An 18,811-nucleotide genomic window follows, 5' to 3' on the forward strand; every position below is an offset into this window, starting at 1 on the left:
TCTGTTTACATTATCCGCTGAAAAGTCAAAGAAAAATTGGTTCACACTCTCTTGCTGACTGTTGTGTGTGACTTTGGCTGAGGTGTATCTGGCTCGGTTTTTCACATTGGTATTCATGCCCTTAACAAACTATAATAGCTGTCCCAGGTGCTTTGAGAAGGCAATGTTTATCACAGAAAATGACTATAATTGGCTCATTTACACATCTGCAAAATATCATGGAAGGCATTTGAATAATGGAGCAGCAAGAGCAAACATGGTAAAGCCGGAGTGTGTAACAAAAGCATGCGTTTTTCCCTTCTTCTCCTTCTCCCTGTGCTGCAGCTCCCATTTCCATTTCTAATAAATGATCCCATCCAGTTCATCTTCCCACTTCCTGTGATCATGTCTTCACTCATCATTTAGCGGCTCTGCTCATCAAATACACACCCACACATCAAGGACGCAGCCCTGTAATTAAAGCGAGTGGAATGGCCTTGATGTGTAACAAGGTGTAGAGGCCTTTATGAGTTTGATGAGCGGCGCTTTGACAAAGAGGGCGAACACTCCAGGTTCACCTTTCCTTGACGTCTGATTGACACAGGTCCGCCCGGTCCTCCGGACAAGGTGGCGGTGGAGGAGATCACTGACAGCACTGCCCAGCTATCCTGGACTCCTGGGAGGGACAACGGCAGCCCGATCACCGGCTACATCATCCAGGCTCGGACTCCTTTCACCGTGGGCTGGCAGGCAGTAGACACAGGTATCCAGAAACACTCCCTGATGTGGGTTTTTATTTATTTATCATTCAATTTGAGTTCAGGTGAATGGGAGTGCGATTTTTCATTAAAGATCTAATTTCCACTCCGCAGTGCCAGAGGTAGTCAACGGTAACATGCTGACAGCCACCGTGGTGGGTCTGAACGCCTGGGTGGAGTATGAGTTCAGGGTGGTGGCCCGCAACGCCGTGGGCCTCGGAGAGCCGAGCCCCGCCTCTGCCAAGACCAGGACGGAGGATGCCAGTGAGTGTGACTCAACACTTTAGACAGATCGGCTATTGCTTTCAAAGTAACATCTTACTGGAAATATAGAACATGCCTTCCTGTGACATCTTGTCTTGGTTTGTAACCACATAACCGTGGATAATCTATTCACGAAATGTGTTTGTTTTAATTTCTGGTGGTTTCCTGGCATACAAAAAATCGTTGGCTCATGCAGTAGCCGAGCAATGATTTCTTTTGAGTTTTCTTTGAGGTTTTGTCTTCAAATTGAATAATATTCAGCTAAAAATGGAAATATCTTAAAGCTGTGGTGAAAGTATGGGCACTACGTGACATGTTTTTACTGCAGTTGTATAATGCAATTTTTCAATACAGAAAACACAAGCTAATAAAGCTGATTCAGACATTTGTGTTTACATCCTTCCAAATATCTTGTGAGGATAGAAAATGTGTTCTAAAGCCTCATCTATGAAGTACTTCATTCTTTAATAATACCTCTTTTGCCTCACGTTAGATACCAATATGGATATGCACTCGGCCTTGTGTCAGTACTTCTCGTTTCATATGAATTTCTGTCCGTCTCTTGGAAGCTTACATGTATGGAGCAGTACCACTAGTAACCATGAGGGGCAGTGTTGAGACAAAAAGTGGCGGGAGTGTTTGAAGTCTGGCTGTTTCGCTCAATCCAAGGTTTTGGATGTGTGCAAATATAAAGGCTGTGATGTTTAAACTGTTTCAAGGACATGTATCCCTTTTCATCCGTACGCAGAGCATAACTGAGGCTTTAGACTCCTAAACTCTCTCATGTTTTGGAACTCCTTGGGTTTTTTGAGTGTGTCCAAAACAAAGTGACATACCCTCAAAAACTATCTTGAAAAAAGAGCTTTCTGTAGTTGTCTTAACACCTACTACTAGTTTAGTAGTACTCGAAACAACATTTCCAAGATCTTGGTCTTGAGTCAGTCTCGGCCCCCTAAAGGCTTGGTCTTGTTTTACTCTCGGGATGCTCTGGTCTTGGTCTTGACTCAGTCTCAAACGTTTAATATCTTGGTCTTGCCTTGGTCTTAGGATGCTCCGGTCTTACTCTCACATGGTCTCGGGTTAGGTGGTCTTGACTATAACACTACCTTCTACTACTATAACTTTTGAAGTCTGCTCTTTTCTAAAAGATATCCAGCGATAGATGAGATTGAGTATTATTGAGGATCTTTGGTGATCACTTTACACCAGTTAGTTTCACAAATTCTGATCAGATTAGACAGGGGTCGTCCACCTTCAACACTCGAAGACCAGTTTGGATCAATTTCCCATTGAACAGAATACACTGGGACATAAAAATGAAGATAACACTGCATATATCGACTTTAACCCCTCGGCGACGTAAAAATACTAAAGAATGGCAGATCGAAAATAAACTGAATAAACAGAACTGCATCTTTAAAATTAACTAAACATATATAAATGAATGTGCCAATGAGAGATTGAACCAACACCTCCCCGCAGGGCAGGTAAGAGTCATAACCACAAGAGTTCTGGGATTTTAGAACCAGGAGTGTGAGGCTTTCAGTGTCATCAGTTGTTGTGTAGATCCTGATTATTGAACGTGAGGTGAAGAAGTGAAGGACCTTCATCAGCGTCGTTCCTCTACACGTCTTCTGATTGGCAGTGACGATTGTCACTCCCAACAAGCAGCAGTATCTCATCTGCCATGAACTTTCTTGTTATTGTTTTCATATGCCGGGTTGCGCACACTGGTTGTTTTGTTGACTCGGTTTATTGAAACATCAGCACGCTCCACAGCACCGCAGTCTTCCGACGAGGTTCAGATGCTCCTCTCCATAACAGGAGAGGAGATTCAGTGGGATCTAGACGCTGCTGTTCAGAATGAGAACGTTTGTCTCAGAGAGTTAAGGCTCACGGCGTTACTCGGACGGCCGCGGAGCTGCGGCCAGAATTTCCGCGTTGGTCCCGTGACTAGTGTTGAGTAATGATGTTACATACTTGCGTCGTTACGTCGCGTTCACAACTCCTCCTACATTTTAACCGCACTCTCTGTGGTGGGACTGGGCAACAGAGTTGGGTCCGGGTGCGCTTTTCCCTAGCGTACCATCCTGGCCCGCTCCGGCTGCAGTGGGACCGAGACTCAAAGAGCTGCAGCAAAGGAAAGAGCGAGCCGCGGGTCGCCGACTCATGAGACAGGAGAAGGAATCCCAAATAACCTGCTGTCGCCCGGCTATGTTAATGAATGCAATTGAACTGACAGATTCTCTCTCCTGCCTTCAGCCTCCAGTTCTACAGATTTCTGGCACTATTACTGACAGTAGGCCGGCAGGAATTAGAAAGAAAATCTGTTTGGTTCATATATATATATGACCATCAATGTTATTTGCTAGTCTTCCAGTGTTAAATACACACACGCAATCTGAGAAGATTGTGACCTATCCTTTCATGAATTTCAAATGTAACATTTTAATAATCCACAAACAGCCAACATTTGAAAATATCATGGCCTTAAACACAACAAAAATAGCATAAAATCTACAAGGAGATGTTCAACCCAGGGCTGAACACATGAATAAAACAGTTCCCTCCTCAAAGGGACGGCTGACCCTCTTTTCAACTGCCAGGAATAGTCAACTTGACCAGTGACAAAACCACTAACAGCAATGAGTCAATCAATGTCTGTGTCTTCTTAAATTTGATCATTTCTATGTATTTAGCAAAAAACAGGTAATATAAAAGCAGGCACATCAAAGACCCTTTGCAAAACTCTCCAATTGGAAAGGTTTTTTGACTTGAGAACTTATAAAATTGCAAAAGTTTGGATAGAAATAGCAATCGTAACTTCTCACAGGGGTTCATCATTGTATGAGAGCGATATGCGTCACAAGTTGGACCATACAAACAGAAATTTAATTTCCTAATCCAATGTATTGACCAAAAAGCATAGTGCTGGCACATTTAGCCAAGAAGCAGCAGCTCCAATTCTCCATTTGTGTGTCTCCACTCAACCATGTAGGTGTTAAGAGTACGCCACTGGAGTTGAAAGTGCTCAAAGCTGCAGGTGGGACTCTTACTCTCAAAGTATCCTCGCAACTCGTCTGCACACTTTTCCATCTAGGTTTTAGCCAAATCGTTCTGTGAGATGGATGGTTACAAGAAAAGGAAAAGTGGAACACAATTGGGGAGCGTATGAAAGGCTCTCGCTGCAGATGGGGCTAAATGCTGCACAACAGTAAAGGGACCAGGTCACTCAGAGGCACAGTGACACACGTTCACATTGCTCCAGTGTATTTTCAGCATGAAATGAGGCTTCTTGGGTTTTTTTCAGATGCACAGCCAGACAGCAGCTCGACAATAGTGAATGTAACAAGTGAATCATCATGACAGAAAAGACAAACACTTTTTTTTTCAGAACACAGACTGTGCAGCGTACAAGACACAACCGTTATCATTAATAGTACACATACGTGACGGTGTGAGATCACTGATGTCTCCTGTACCAGTACTGTGGTGTAGACATCAATGTTGTCGTAATCATTTTGCTTTGTCATCAAAAAACTTGATCACTCCAGTATAAGTATCAAGTGAAAATGGAAAGCTTTCATTGTGTTTTTGGGTGTTCGTTTACACAGCAGTGCTTGGAGACGCTGAAAACGCAACTTTTTGAAAACAGCTCTCACAGTGGAACTTTTCGAAAACACTCCGACTCTGTCCGCATGGAAATTGGAGAAAATGCAACTTTTTGAAAATAGTCTGACATGGAAACAGAGGAAAACACGGGTTTTGTGAAACACCGCTACTGTGCATGTGCACCACAGCCATAGTAACTAGTTCTCCTGCACATGAGTAAATAAACAATAACAAAAATGGCAGCCTCCAAAGCGTCATGACTCCCAGTCCATATCCAGTCCATCTCCAGTCCCAGTCCAGACTTGGTAGTTTTATAGTTGTGGGTCACTGTAATAACAATGCAACTTGGTTGTCTGTCCATTTGAATGTCAGTGTACTCACCATCGTTAATGTTTGTAGCATATTGTTCTCTGCGCATGTGTGTGGTTTCATTTATAAGACAACCAATAGCGCCAGCTCATGGCCTGCCATTTCTGTGTAAACGGACATCGTTTTCACTTGAAACGTAGCGTAAACTTTGCTTTTGTGTCCAGTGCTTTTCACTGTATGAAGAGAGTAAATGGCTCACCTGGCCAGTGTTTCAAGAAAAGAAACAAAGCGTTGAAGACTATTTCATTTTTGAGGATTGATCAAAAGATCAATTGTTCACTTCAGAAGAGCTGAACAATTTGTGTAGCTTCTAGAGGCTCTCAAGCTTAGACTTTCTTTTTCCTTCTTTTTTCGACTGAATTGCAATTGGGTTGCTGAAAGTTAACAAAATCCCAAGCTTCATCCAAAAGTTGTCGTCGCTGCTCAGAGAGCTTGGATGCTTTATTGAATATTTTATAGACTAATTTTTAATGCAAATGTCGAAAGTAAAGCATGACCTTGTTCCATATGCACATTAAGCTCCACTTTGTTTCAGCAGATTCGTTTGAGTTGCAGTTAATACAGGAACAGATAGAAATTCTGTGAAAATAACAATAGATTGTAATTTAAATGGTTATAAATTGTGTGAAAAGGTGCCCTGTTGTGATCATTGAAATTTTTGACCATAGATTTATGCATTTCTTTTCTCTTTAACAGGAAACTGAATGACCCCATTAAACATTGCCTGGAATGTTCATATCACCAGTAAAATCTCTTCTCAGAAGAGGGTGCATGCACCAGATTCCATCTACGTTTTCAGCCGCCGTTGGCTCTCAATATGAGTTATCCACCTCTGTTGGTTTCGGACAATAACTGAATGTGACTCTGGTGTTGGTGCAGAATAAAAACACTCATTGCAATACACTTCAATTGAATTGAGAATTAGGTCGTCCTCAAGTGCAGGAGGTGTCATCAGTGGTGTAGTCCAGGGTATATGTGGCTATACCTGATATAGTCACTCTTTATCTGAAGTAGCATAATCATTTTTTTCTTTTCTTAAATAATGGATTAATTTGTGGGAGAAAAAAACAACTACTAAGTTTCTGTGTAAGAGGGGATTAATGGCATTAAAAAAGACCAAAATTTTACAATTTAAAGGTTTGGCAAATCTTGTAAGGACATGGGCTTTTTGAATGTGAACATCTTGTCTGCAGCATACAGGGAGAATAGATGGCAAAGTGTTGAGTTCAAAAGAAAGGCGAATCCATCAAAAAGAATTAGTGAGACTATTGAAAGCGTTACATAGAATATTGTCTTCATTGAAGGATGGGCAAAATTAGAGCTGAATGCATCATTTGTGGTTAAAAAAAACCCTGAAAGTTTGAAACTGTGCAGGCTGAAGCAGCGCCAGTCCACCAAACGCCACGGGACGCTGTGTAAATCCAAAGAGTTCATCCTCAGAGAAAAGTAACTCATCATTGCAAATTCATTCAGTATTAATTCACATACAGTGTGTTGTGAAGAATTGTACACACAATTGTTGCCTATGTTAACAATAGCAAAAATGTGGGTTTCTCTGGAAAAAGGTTGGGAACCAGGAAATATCTGCTGGGCTAAAATCTGGTTCTAGCCAGGCTTTCAGCTCAGAAAGCTCTAAACATGTGGTTCACCTCACAATGATGTTTGTAATGACGTCCCAATGTGCTTTATGGTAAACAAGGCAACAACAAAAAAAAAAAAACACAGGAAAGCATAATGGATGCTCTTTAATAAATTGAAATAAGAAGAGAAAAGTGAGTGAGGCTTGGCAATGATCGTATGGTAGAAAAGTGTGATCTCCCCATTCAACCCCGACTGACTAAACACTCATGGGCATCAGACATCAGCACCGCTCACTAAAGCCAGGCTCCACATACCAAAGGATACTATAAGGACACGCTTGAGTGCTCCCTCCACCTACACTGTCATTTTTGCCGGCATGCCGCGGTGCACAAGCGGCCGTTTGGGAATAGAAACGGAGTGGGCTGAGTCAAATGTCATTTTGCAAAATATTACACGTCTTGGCGTGCCGCATATGCACGGCAGCATTTTGGCAATATCTGTAATTCTCTTGAAATGTTTGTGTTTGCGTGGAGTGAGGGATTTGCAGGGGGTATGAAACAGGAGGCGGCGTCTGCAGCGGGCGGCCTTGTCACAAGGCTACGAGCACAGTGGAGGCTTCCGTTGAGCTTTGTAAACTGTGTTCTAATTGCTCCCCTCTGGGCTTTACCCCTCAGTTCCCGATACGGCTCCCACTGATGTCGGAGGTGGAGGCGGCACAAAGTCTGAATTAGTGATAACATGGGAGGTAAGTCATCTGTCACATTTTACTGTTCTCGCCATCGCCGCGTAATGGTTTTGCTTAATTGTGCAGAATTGAATGGGAGCAATTTTATGACCCACGTTAGAGGGAGACACCTCTCATCTGGCTCAGCCTCTTGAGTGCCATTTCTCTCTCCAACACGCCCTTTAAAAGTAGCTACAGATGGAGAGAACTTCCTCTGTGGAGTGTTTCAGTTTCGTCACGATTACTTAAGAGGAAAACGATAAAGAGGTGAGTGTGGAAAGCAAAGAGGACACTGAGAAGTCGGGATGCACTGAAGTTGGGTACTGGGTCCGATACTGCACAGAGTACTGGTGAAAACACCAGCCATGTCAGCAGCAGGTGGACAGGAAAGCGCTCGTGGTTAGCAGTTTGGAGATTCTTTGATATTATTGAAAATGACAATAAATTATCAAGATCAAAATATCAAGAGAAAGTGAAAGCTTGTTCGCAGCAACTTTATTTACCGGAGACATTTGGACCAGCAGAGTTTGCCTGATGTCTCTCATTAGTTGATACAGCTCAGGCAGATCCAGGATTTCACTCCGAGTGGTGCTACATGCTATATGCTACATGGGTTTCAGGGCTCACACCCCAGAGATGAAACATGCTAAACATGATATGTACCGTGTATCAGTCATACATAACGTATGACTGAGACACTCACCCACAGCAGGCTGGAGCATGTGCGCAGCACACCGCAGCTTGTGTTCTTGATTTTCCGTAATAAAACTTTTTGGAATTTTAACGGATGATCTATAATAAATGAATAAACATCTTTTGCCAGATGCTGGTGAGGTGCAAACTAACTTTGCTGATGCTCGCTGTTTACAGGATTCCAACTCCTTTCCTCTGCTGGACCACTTTTTATCAATAGTACCCCTACATCTCCTATATGCTCCCTCCAACCTTTGGTAAAAGCTGTGTTGGAGTCAATACAGCAGCTTGGACTACGCTCTACTCGAGTAACACTGCCTGTTCTTCCAGTCTCTTCAATTTCTCTTGCCCTGTCTGTCTCTTGCCTCTTCCCCATTTTATTCACTTTGGTGTGGCACTACATTCTTACAATCGGTCTTGTACACAGGAGGGCTGGTGACGCTCACAGTAACACACACTGAAAGAACAATGTTTTGGCTCGAAAAGGAGATAATGATGACCAACAGGTGCTATTTTGGCTTCTCCTTGTTTCTTTCAAGGTTTTGACCATAGATTGATGAGAATCAAATAATATATGATCATTAAGACATGCTAAACATTGAGAGAGGTGCTGCTGTTATGTGTTATCGCTTTGCTTTAGTAATGAATCTTTTTCTACCATTCAGTGTACATGATTGATATTTTCAATCTTAAATTATAGTGGAGAAAACATCACTATGAAAAATGTTGCTGTGCACATATGTGGAGTGACTGTATGAATAATTATGCATTTATATATGTAGGTTTTGTTTGCATGAACTTCATCAGATGGTATAACTGAGTCAGTGATCTTTTGCAGAAATCTAGTGAGTTTTGACCTGCAGATAGTGAAATGAATGTAATTTTGATAAACCTTTAAACATACTCAATTAGTAGGCCAAAGGTACATTCCCATAGTATCCCATAAAATCTGTAAATATGATTTTGTTGTATAATTGATCTTAAAATGTATGCATCCCATTTAGAGCATTATTTATTGATATCCTTCATAAAGTGGACAAAATTTCATACTCGGTTTTCATGCGTTTCGCAAAGCGATGTCAAACATAATTCTCATTGGCAAAGACAGACCCACAAGATGCTCCAATCTCCAAAAACCACCAAGAAAATAATTCAAATATAAAAGAAAACACCGATTTTTTTAAACAATGTTCTGAAGACTAGTGGACACAACAGACCACTGAGACTCCAGAAGAGTGAGTGATGCTGAAATATATCGTCCCGTTGCTATCAAACTAGCCTCAAAGCCATGCTGTTGGGGTAAGTTTTTAAAAACTCCCATAATGTAACAGCTATAGGAGAACTTCTTAAAACAGCTCACTATAGTTTGCACCAGAAGGTTTCTTTAAAATTGGCTTCATGTTGAGATTGCAGTAATTTGGGGTAGTAATTGTTTGGGTTTTGCAGAAATTTTCTTCACATGTACGCTGCGACAAAACAAAGAAAGGACTGTTGAGTTAAAATTCAAAGGTTATCATAGCACTATTGTACCGATCCAGCAGACTCACGATGAAACTGGGCTGTATGTGGCCCCGCAACTAAAATATGTTTAACAGCCCTGCTTTAGCATTGCCTTAAACTCTCGAGCAAACAGCAGTATTAAAATGAGCATTTTTTGTATGGCATAGACCAGGGGTCCTCAATTCCGGGCCTCGAGGGCCGGTGTCCTGCACGTTTTAGCTCTCTCCCAGCTTCAGCACACCTCGATCTGATGTTGATGTCATCATCTAGCTTGTAAAAAAGCCAAGTAAGGAGCCCCTTATTGGATTCAGGTGTGTTGCAACTGGGAGAAACCTAAAACATGCAGGATACCGGCCCTCGAGGCCCGGAATTGAGGACCCTTGGCATAGACCATGCTTACATGAGAACAATTTGTAACACAAGAGATTCAGAAAGAATGGGAAACCCAAGGAGTACAACACACAGGAAAAGTCCAAATAAAAGTCTTCTAGAGTAAGCTGAGAAAATGACTCTCACCACAATAACAGTGGCATTTTTTGCTGAATCTTTGTGCTTAATCTGTCAGCATAAAGTCCTTGCAGTCTTTTCTGGCTTGCATCTTTGATATTCCAGATTCATGAGGACAGTTACTCTAAATGTACTGAATGTTTGGTGTGAGTCATTCGACACGTTCAGGCACTTTCCTCAGTTAGTACCGTCTTGTTAGTAGACCAGATTCCACAATTTGCACCTGTTTTAATAACTCTACTAGATCAGGCCTTGAGTTGCAAATCTTTCTGATATAACGAAATGTTATCTTTATAACAGAGGCATCAAAAGAAATTACTTTTCATGTTGACACATTCCGACATCTGTGTAGTAATTCTGATCACCTGAACTGATTCGCCGCATAAAATAGACTGAAGCGATCAAATAAATACAATGCCGTCAATTTCTCACAACTCTCACAACAGCGGATTGGACTCTCTGGCGGGCCGTACGTGTCACACCTCTGCTTTCTAACCTCAACAATATCACTCACTGCACAGTAATCACAAGTCACACTGCGGTGCAGAGGCGGGCCTGTCTGTTTCTTTGTCTGTATGCCTTTTAATATCACTATAGTTTTGTGTTTTGCTCCCAGCCCGTGGCCGAGGAACTGCAGAACGGAGAGGGCTTCGGCTACATCATCGCTTTCCGGCCCGTGGGCACGGTGACGTGGACGCGGGCGGTCATCTCCACGCCGGGCGTGGCGCGCTACTCCTTCCGCAACGACACCATTCCGCCATTCTCGCCCTTTGACGTCAAAGTGGGAGCCTACAACAACCGTGGAGAGGGGCCCTTTAGCTCCATCGGCATCGTGTACTCGGCGGAGGAAGGTAGACTTCACAGTTTAATACGCTCTAATCTCTCTCCTTATAACTCTGACCTTGAATAGTAATCATGAAACGAGTTTTCTTTTTTTTTTCTTCCTGTGCTGTTATTTCCCACCCCTCTCAAGCTGGGAATGTCAACTGGATATTAGTTATCGTGCTGGTAGATTACAGGAAATCCTAGCAGACACTTACCACGCTGCGCTGTCAGGGAGGTATCCTGTTAATTGAATTTGCCGGGCAGATAGTCTTCCCTGATGTCAGTCACAGATCCCATTAAAACAGAGCGGGGGAAATAGCTTTTCAGTGAAACTACAGGTCTATTCTGTGCCTTAACTCTTATTGCTATTAGTGTGTGTGTGTGTGTGTGTGTGTGTGTGTGTGTGTGTGTGTGTGTGTGTGTGTGTGTGTGTGTGTGTGTGTGTGTGTGTGTGTGTGGGGGGATTCTCACTGCATCTCTGCTCTATTTCTGCAGTCCCCGGCGTGACTCCTAAGAGGGTTAGGGCTCGAAGTGTGTCTGCAGCACAAATTGAAGTGATCTGGGAAGCTATCCCTTCCATCCCTGAAAGAGTGCTTGGATATGAGGTATGACTCACTGCAAAGTCATTCTTTTCTTTTCTTTTTTTCCCCCCTCCCTCCCCAAATAAGATGATAATTGAGCTTTTCCCCGCGGCTTGTTTATCAGAGGATAACCATCCTTCTGTTGTCCTTTAAATTAGTTTCCCTCCATCTTTGACGTATAATATTTCACTGTATCGTCCCGTGTACCTCCGCAGAGGTTTCGTCCTGAGCGATAATAATAATATCACGGCAAAGGGCCTTCAATTGCGGCGACTGAGAAACCTCCGCAGGAGCAAAAAAGAGAGTCCCTCGTCTTTTTCAAGAATGCAAAGAGGACTTGGTGCTCTTTCAATATCTGTCACCTCTGGCCCTTCAGCACAAAGCTGTGCAGTTGCCATAGCACTGGCCACATTGTCCTTTCTCCAAACGCAGGTCCTGAAGTGGATCCAAGCTGCTGAATCTCAATCGACCAGCAGTATGGAAACGATGCTGTGGTCACACACACACACACACACACACACAAACACACACACACACACACACACACACACACACACCGTCAGGGATTTTCACATTCAAAGGATTGTGTTACCATCAATTGAATCCCAGCTCTAACCACACAAAAGCTTTAATTGATAACAAATTGGAAATACAATCCACTACAAACCACGGATCTCCCAGAGGGCTGCGTCCATGTTTGAATTTAGCTACTTATTGATTTAACTAATTTGCCAGTTAGCACCAGAAGCATGAATATTAAAGATAATGCAAAGAAAAGCTCAGACTAGAATCAGTTTGCTTCTGCAAACATCACGTCTCCGGCACTTGTAGAAGTCGGCTATTAGCCTCGGGGAAGGTAGGATCTGCATCGTGTCTGGAAGAGCGGGGGAATCTCGCTTTGCAGTAGAAATCTGTGATTTGTCAGTACAATTAGTGCTTTTTTGAAAAAATTTGAAAGATTTCTCCATACCCTCTTCATTTTTAATAATTGTAATACTTGAGATGGATTTTTCTTGTCCGTGGTCAGTATTTGTGTGACCTCTAGATGCCCTGTTTACGTGACTGTGTGCGGCCGTGAGGATGCGCATCACTAATTGAGACTATACTGGTGAAAAATGTATAATCCAGCATCTCCCCTTCCCTATACTTCTGTAGTACAAACAGCATTTCAGATTTCACGGAGGAATATGAATTTCAATGACGCGTTATCAGAAAGTGGCTGCTTGAGCCTGCAAACGTTTCCTTTCCCAACCGTCTTTCTCTCTGCCGCCAGGTCGTGTACTGGGAAGACGACACCAAGCCTGACACTGTTGGCAAAGTGCGCCTAACTGGAAACTACACGCTGGTGAACATCACGGGGCTGAAAGCGAACACAGTGTACTACCTCTCTGTGGCCGCCTTCAACACGGCTGGCCCCGGGCCGCAGTCAGCACCCATCAACAACACCACAAAGAAACCACGTGAGTCCGTCCCCGGAGGGCCATTCACAGCTCTTCCAAATGGAAACCCATTCACGAAGCCCGTCGCATGACGTGGCGCTGTCTTCGCCCTGATAGGCGTAGCGCTTCTCAGGCTTTGTTGCCGGCGCTTATGAAAATCAGTCTGACAAGAGAGATTTCCATCCTCGCACAAGGAGGCCCGGTGCCAACTGCGTTACACCTGCAGTGAATCCGAGCGGTCTTGAGGTGCCCTTGAAGACGGAGGAATGATTCCAAGCACTCCAGAGCACAGCAGGAAGATGGATTAAAGACATTCATTTTGTCCAATGTAGTTTGAATAAACAGAACTAATTTCTAGCTAAAGATCAAGTCTTTGAATGTAAACAGGAAAAAGAAAACTGTAAAAAAAACTGCAATAATTACAAAGTTGAGCCAAAGAATGCTATCCACTGAGAATAAGTGTTTGACTTTTAATATGTAAATTTTAAAGAACAACTTGTCATCAAATTTAAGAATCCAACTGATACAGTGGTCATGGCATTCACTGTCAGCCTAATTATTGAAAAAGGTGAATGCCATTAAGATTTTAAGGTATTTCACCTTCCATCTGAAAGATTGCATCACTTCCATCTGACCTGGCTTAGAGCTCAGGATAACAAAATCCTCACCAGATCTTGAGAATCAAATCTCCAAGCAGGTTCAGTTGCTTTCAACTACAGTCTTACACCTTGACTCTTAGACAGGCAACAACAGGTTATCCTGTCCTTCTAAAAGTACCATAATAACCTTTAAATGTTCAACTTTTTGTCATCATCATTAACAGCCTTTAGATAGTCCACTGCTGGATGTAGGCCTTCTCCAAATGTTTCCAAGGTTTTTCTGTCTTGAGCTGTCCTTCCCCAGCTGGTACCCATCATAGCATTTAGAGCATCTTGCCAGCAAGTTTTCTTCCTCGAGATCTTTTCCTCTTTTCATTCTTGCTATGTGGCCTGCCCATTTCCACTTCTGTTGTTTGATGCACACTATGATGTCTTTTACTTTGGTTTGCTCTCTGGTCCACCGGTTGGTTTTTCTGTCATTCCAGGTTATGTTTGTTTTGGCGCTGAGTATATTTAACGTGCTTCCTGCCAAAACATGTTTTTGAATAACTAAAATTAGAAAAAATAGTGAAACAACTCTGCACTTGTGTTGTCGTGGCAATGATTTAATGACGATGTTCTGTTGGTTCCTATTCTTTTGTGTTACTCGAATGCACCGTTAGAGTGACGCTGCAATAGTAACGCACAGTGGCATGGAGAAGTAACTTTAATCTGGTCACTGGTTTGGAGAGAGTAACATGTTAGATTAGTCGTTACTGAAAAAAGTGGTCATATGAGGGTCATATTGCCGGCATCACTGCACGGGCCTCATGTTTGACACTCCTGGGCTAACTCTCATTGACTTTGTTGACTGAGTTGGTTTGGGCTTGAGGAAAGATGATTGTTTATCTAGTGTGGTTTATAATTAGGAAAGGCTCAACGATGGCACAGCCAGTGTTGTGCCTGAAGGAGTTCAGTGAACGCTCATTCATAAACTCATTCATATTTTGGGCGAACGTGAACTTAACGTACTGTATTTCTGCCTGATGAACGTCACTGTGAGCGGCGCTCATTCTGGGGTTTGTGAACGGCGCTCTCTCAGTTTAACGTTGTTTAAGAGGATGCCAGATTTCCATAGAGCCTTGCAGTCGAAAACCTGGCTAAAGCTCACCGTAAACGGGCCATATCATGTAGGGGGAAAACACCCAATCTGGCAACAGCAGCCAACACAGATTGGCACCGCCGCATGCGTCATCAAAATGTGAAGCATCGTGGCTAAAACAAATGGAAGACAGCAGCACCACCTCAGACTCTGCCTCCACCATTAACACTTCATCTTCCTATGAATACCGTACTTTCTGGACGATAAGCCGCTAGCCCTGCGGCGGATGACTCGGCTTTTTAAGGGTTAATGAGCTTCTTGTCACTGATATGTGGGTGATGCGTTCAGGTGCATCACGTAACTCCGATATTTCTTTTTTTTTTTTTTTCTGTTTAAATTTGGTAGGTGCAGCTTATATTCAATAGTCCGGAAATCACAGTACTTAAAGTGTAGTGGTGGGAAGCTGCAGCTGGCTGCTAGTGTGGACTGAATGGGTGGCAACAATGTGGAAATGCCAATATTCTGAGGGTAATAGCTCCCAGCAACATATTGAAAAATAAAGAACCATGAACTTAGTTAATTTTTGGAACTGTGAATTTGGTTCAACATTTTGAATTATGAACTATGAACTGAACTAGTTCACTTTAAAGTCTGTGAACTGAACTTTGAACTAGTTCATGTAGAAACGGAACTTTCCCAACACTGGGCACAGCTGTGGATTCGTATTGCTGCTTTAGTAGGATTTGTCATGTGTTGTAAAAAGATAGTTCATTCAATGTGAACTTCTTAATGGAATATTAATACTATGTTGCACTAAATCAAAGACGGACTTAGAGTACTATTTATTTATACATTATAGTGTAATTATTCACTGGTCCAGTCCACTTGAGTCTTGCTGTATGTGGCCCCTTAAGTAAAATGAGTTTGACACCCTGTTCTACACTATACTGCTTTTGACTGTTATGTCAATTCATTGGTTGAGTAGACTTGGTTTAGGTATCAAAAATTTGATAAAGTTAAGGTTAGGTTATGATAATAACACAGGACAGTTTACAAGACTGATTACGGTGATTCATTACAATAGTTTTATGGCAATCCCACAGCCTGCCAAATTCTATTTCCTATTTCTTGGCTTGTTGGACAACTCAATGTCATTTTGTCTTGTATTAGGTGTATGTAAGAGGAGAATTAAGAGTACAGCTTTATAAAAGTATCAATTTCTCTCCAAATGATGGTCGTTGCCCGTCTTTCGTGGTGATATCATTATAGGATTATATAACTCACATATTGAAGCACTGAGCCAAAGCCTTTGACTGCAGACATCAGTTACATTATCATGTAATGTCCAAGCTAGAGGCGACTGCCTTGGCTCAGTATAGAAATGAAATGACAGGCATTCTGGTGTATACAATAAGCAGTTTCTCTGTAGGGAATTCAAATTGAAAACACAGGCACACAGGGGTCTCACACTATCTTGTTTTTTGGCTGCATATATAACATGCTGTGAGGTTTTCAGTCAGCTCAGTCACGGTACACGTAATTCTTTTGCCAAAACAACTTTGTTGAAGTCCTGAAGACGCTTCATCTCTCTTTCCTATTTATCAGCTCAGTCTTCACCAGAATTGCTGAAATTGAGGTACAACTTCTTAAAAATCTGAAGTCCAGTCGTGTTTGCGAAACACTTGGTAGAGTTTTGTCTATTTGCTGCTGGTTACTAAGATGCTTGCATAGTATTCGCTGTGTCTTAATTAGTGCTCGGGTGAAACAGCAATTCATTTGTTTTGCAAGTGAAACGTCTTCCTAATCCGGGGATGCAAATTGTTCCTTGTGCATGCAAGTGTTTCAGAGACACAACCACAGAAAATAGTCAGCAACATATCCCGTTCATTGACCTCTGATTTCCTTTTCCAGCTCCAGATCGAGCTCCACTCAACATACAATGGACAATGATTGGCTCCACACTCACGCTGCACTGGGACCCCGTGGTAGCCATGGAGACGGAGTCAAAGGTCACCGGGTATTTGGTACGTACCGGTTCATTGCAACTCACCCCGGGTTTTTCTTCAGAATTAACTCATGAGAGGCCACAGTCACTTTCTCCTACAGGAAGGGTTCAACACTAACATTTCAAGTGAAAATGTGTCGTTTTTTTGCGTTTTTGCTTTAGAAACATTTCGTGTTTTGGAAATGATATCCGTTTACACATAAACGGCAGAAACGCTGAAAACAATGTAGTTTTCATGTTGGGCCACTAGAAGGATTGTTTTTGGAATGAAACCACACACACTATAAACACTAACAATGAGAGTACACAGACATTCGTACGGACAGACAACCAAAGTTGGATTGTTGTTTCAGGTGGTTCGCAAATATAAAACTACCAAGTCCCAGGATATTATGAACTGGGAGTCATTACACTCTGGAGCCAAATATTATTGTTGTTTTCCATCTACTTGCGCATGTACAGAAGAACTATTTACTGCAGCCGTGGCGCACGTGTGCAGTTGCGGCATTTCTACTGTCTTTTCAAAAAGTTGCACTTTCCCCCATTTCCATGCAGACGGAGTTGGAACATCTTTGCAAACTTACAGCTTGGAAGCCATTTTCAGAGTTCAAAGTTGCATATTCAGTGGCTCTGCCCACGGACCCCCACAATACAACAAATAGTTTCCATTTTAACTTGAAATTTGCAGTGTAAATGGGGCCTTAGACCCTTCATAAGGTATTATCAATAATAGTGGTTTAACCCCTTGAGCACCGCCCTCCTCGAACAAGTTATTTTTGTACACCCAATGTTCCAGAAGTTTTCAGATTTTTCACTTTTTGCACATTATACCTTGTTGGAACGCTTGCCTTCTTTACTAAATGAATATTGTTAGTTTAATGATTCAAATACAACCCCTGAAGTAAACTGCAATGCTTAGCATTTCCTACCTAACGTCCATTCCTGTAGGTCCAATATAACTCCAATGTTGGACTTCTTGAGCTCATCCGTTCGTATAAATCTGATTGATAAATGTGATTATCACAGCATACTGTCCATCTTGTACTCCCCGCCCCAGGTGCTGCTGAAGAGGCACCGCTACAACGACATCCAGACGATCGCCACCACCAAAACCACCGCCGAGCTCAGCTTGGCAGCCAACGACAACTATCTCATTCAGATCAAGGTCGTGAGCGAGGGCGGCGAAGGCGAGGGCAGCGAACCCATCCACATCCACAAATTGAGTGAGTTTGTTGTTCCGTCTTTTCTTTTTGTCCCTCTTTTTTTTCTCTCTCTCTCTCTTTGGCCACTGATAAAGCTTAAGTGAGAATTCAATAATTCAGAGAGAACATTCCATTTGGCTTCATTGCATCCCTTTCCGACCATGTGTAATAGACTTATTTCGAGTGCGAGAAATGCGACCTTTTTAGAAATGCGTGCGCGGTGTCATCCATCTCTGCCATTGGGGTTATTATTCCTTGTTGACTGGCTGCACAGCGCCGCAGCATATAAAGCAGTGTCTGTGCTCCCATCCCCTCGCTGTGCAAAATGGCGAAGCGGCTCAGTTTGCTTTGATGTGATACCAACTTTATCTTCTTACGATACTTAAATAGCCTCTCCTGTTGAAAGCCAGCAATAATATGAGGAAAAAGAAAGGGGTGGGGGGGGTGGAATTCTGTTGGCTTTTGATTGATGATGAAATTTAAAGGGAGATAGAGCAGCAAACTGCAGGTTTTCCTTCTTTTTGATGGAGAGCGGGATATTTTCTGAGTTCTTCATGAGCTGTTTTTTTCTGTGGTTTTCACAGGCATGGGAGCGCGGGGCTCCGGAGCGAGCCGCCTCAGTCTGTTGTGCCGCTCGGCCATCCTCATCAGCGCGCTACTCTCCTCCGTCTGGTGATGTCCAATCACAGCCTACGAAGCGCACTCCCTCTCTCCTCTCCTCTACAGCCCCCTTCAGTCAGCCTGTCCCACATTAACCCTCCACTGGACTGGCACATGGCCCGGGCTTTCAGTGGCAAGACTGGGAAAAGTCTGGGAAAGGACCGAACTATTAAAGGGACCACACGCCAATTTTTTTTTTATTTGAACAGGACAGCAGATAGTGATGGAACGGTTTGCATGCATGATATCTTTTTGGTATTTCTTCCAGCGTCATAAGTGCCACCCTCCCCCTAGGCTTAGAAATTCTGATCTCTACGCGATTCATCATCTTAGTATCTATAGCGATACTAATGCCTTAAACCCCCCCCCCCCCCGCGACTTCTCACATACAGTCAATACCAAAGTAGGTGACTGAGACTGCTTACTTTTCTC

The 18,811-nt window shown here is 42.8% G+C and overlaps 1 protein-coding gene across 1 annotated transcript in view; it reads left to right on the plus strand.

The window, feature by feature from the left end:
- The window catches only part of cntn3b (contactin 3b), a gene marked incomplete at both ends in the record, with an annotated part of 79,852 nt that extends 61,457 nt beyond the window's left edge, over window positions 1-18,395 (plus strand). Inside the window, 9 exons of the mRNA XM_080462520.1 lie at window positions 584-742; window positions 852-1,001; window positions 7,238-7,308; window positions 10,604-10,838; window positions 11,308-11,417; window positions 12,667-12,853; window positions 16,424-16,536; window positions 17,575-17,740; window positions 18,304-18,395. Of these exons, the coding sequence (XP_080318646.1) occupies window positions 584-742; window positions 852-1,001; window positions 7,238-7,308; window positions 10,604-10,838; window positions 11,308-11,417; window positions 12,667-12,853; window positions 16,424-16,536; window positions 17,575-17,740; window positions 18,304-18,395 (1,283 nt within the window). The remainder of the gene's footprint in view (window positions 1-583; window positions 743-851; window positions 1,002-7,237; window positions 7,309-10,603; window positions 10,839-11,307; window positions 11,418-12,666; window positions 12,854-16,423; window positions 16,537-17,574; window positions 17,741-18,303) is intronic.
- Between the last annotated feature and the right edge of the window lie 416 nt (window positions 18,396-18,811).

This window comes from Lipophrys pholis (genome assembly GCF_963383615.2).
Source record: "Lipophrys pholis genome assembly, chromosome: 4".
Classification (NCBI taxonomy): domain Eukaryota; kingdom Metazoa; phylum Chordata; class Actinopteri; order Blenniiformes; family Blenniidae; genus Lipophrys; species Lipophrys pholis.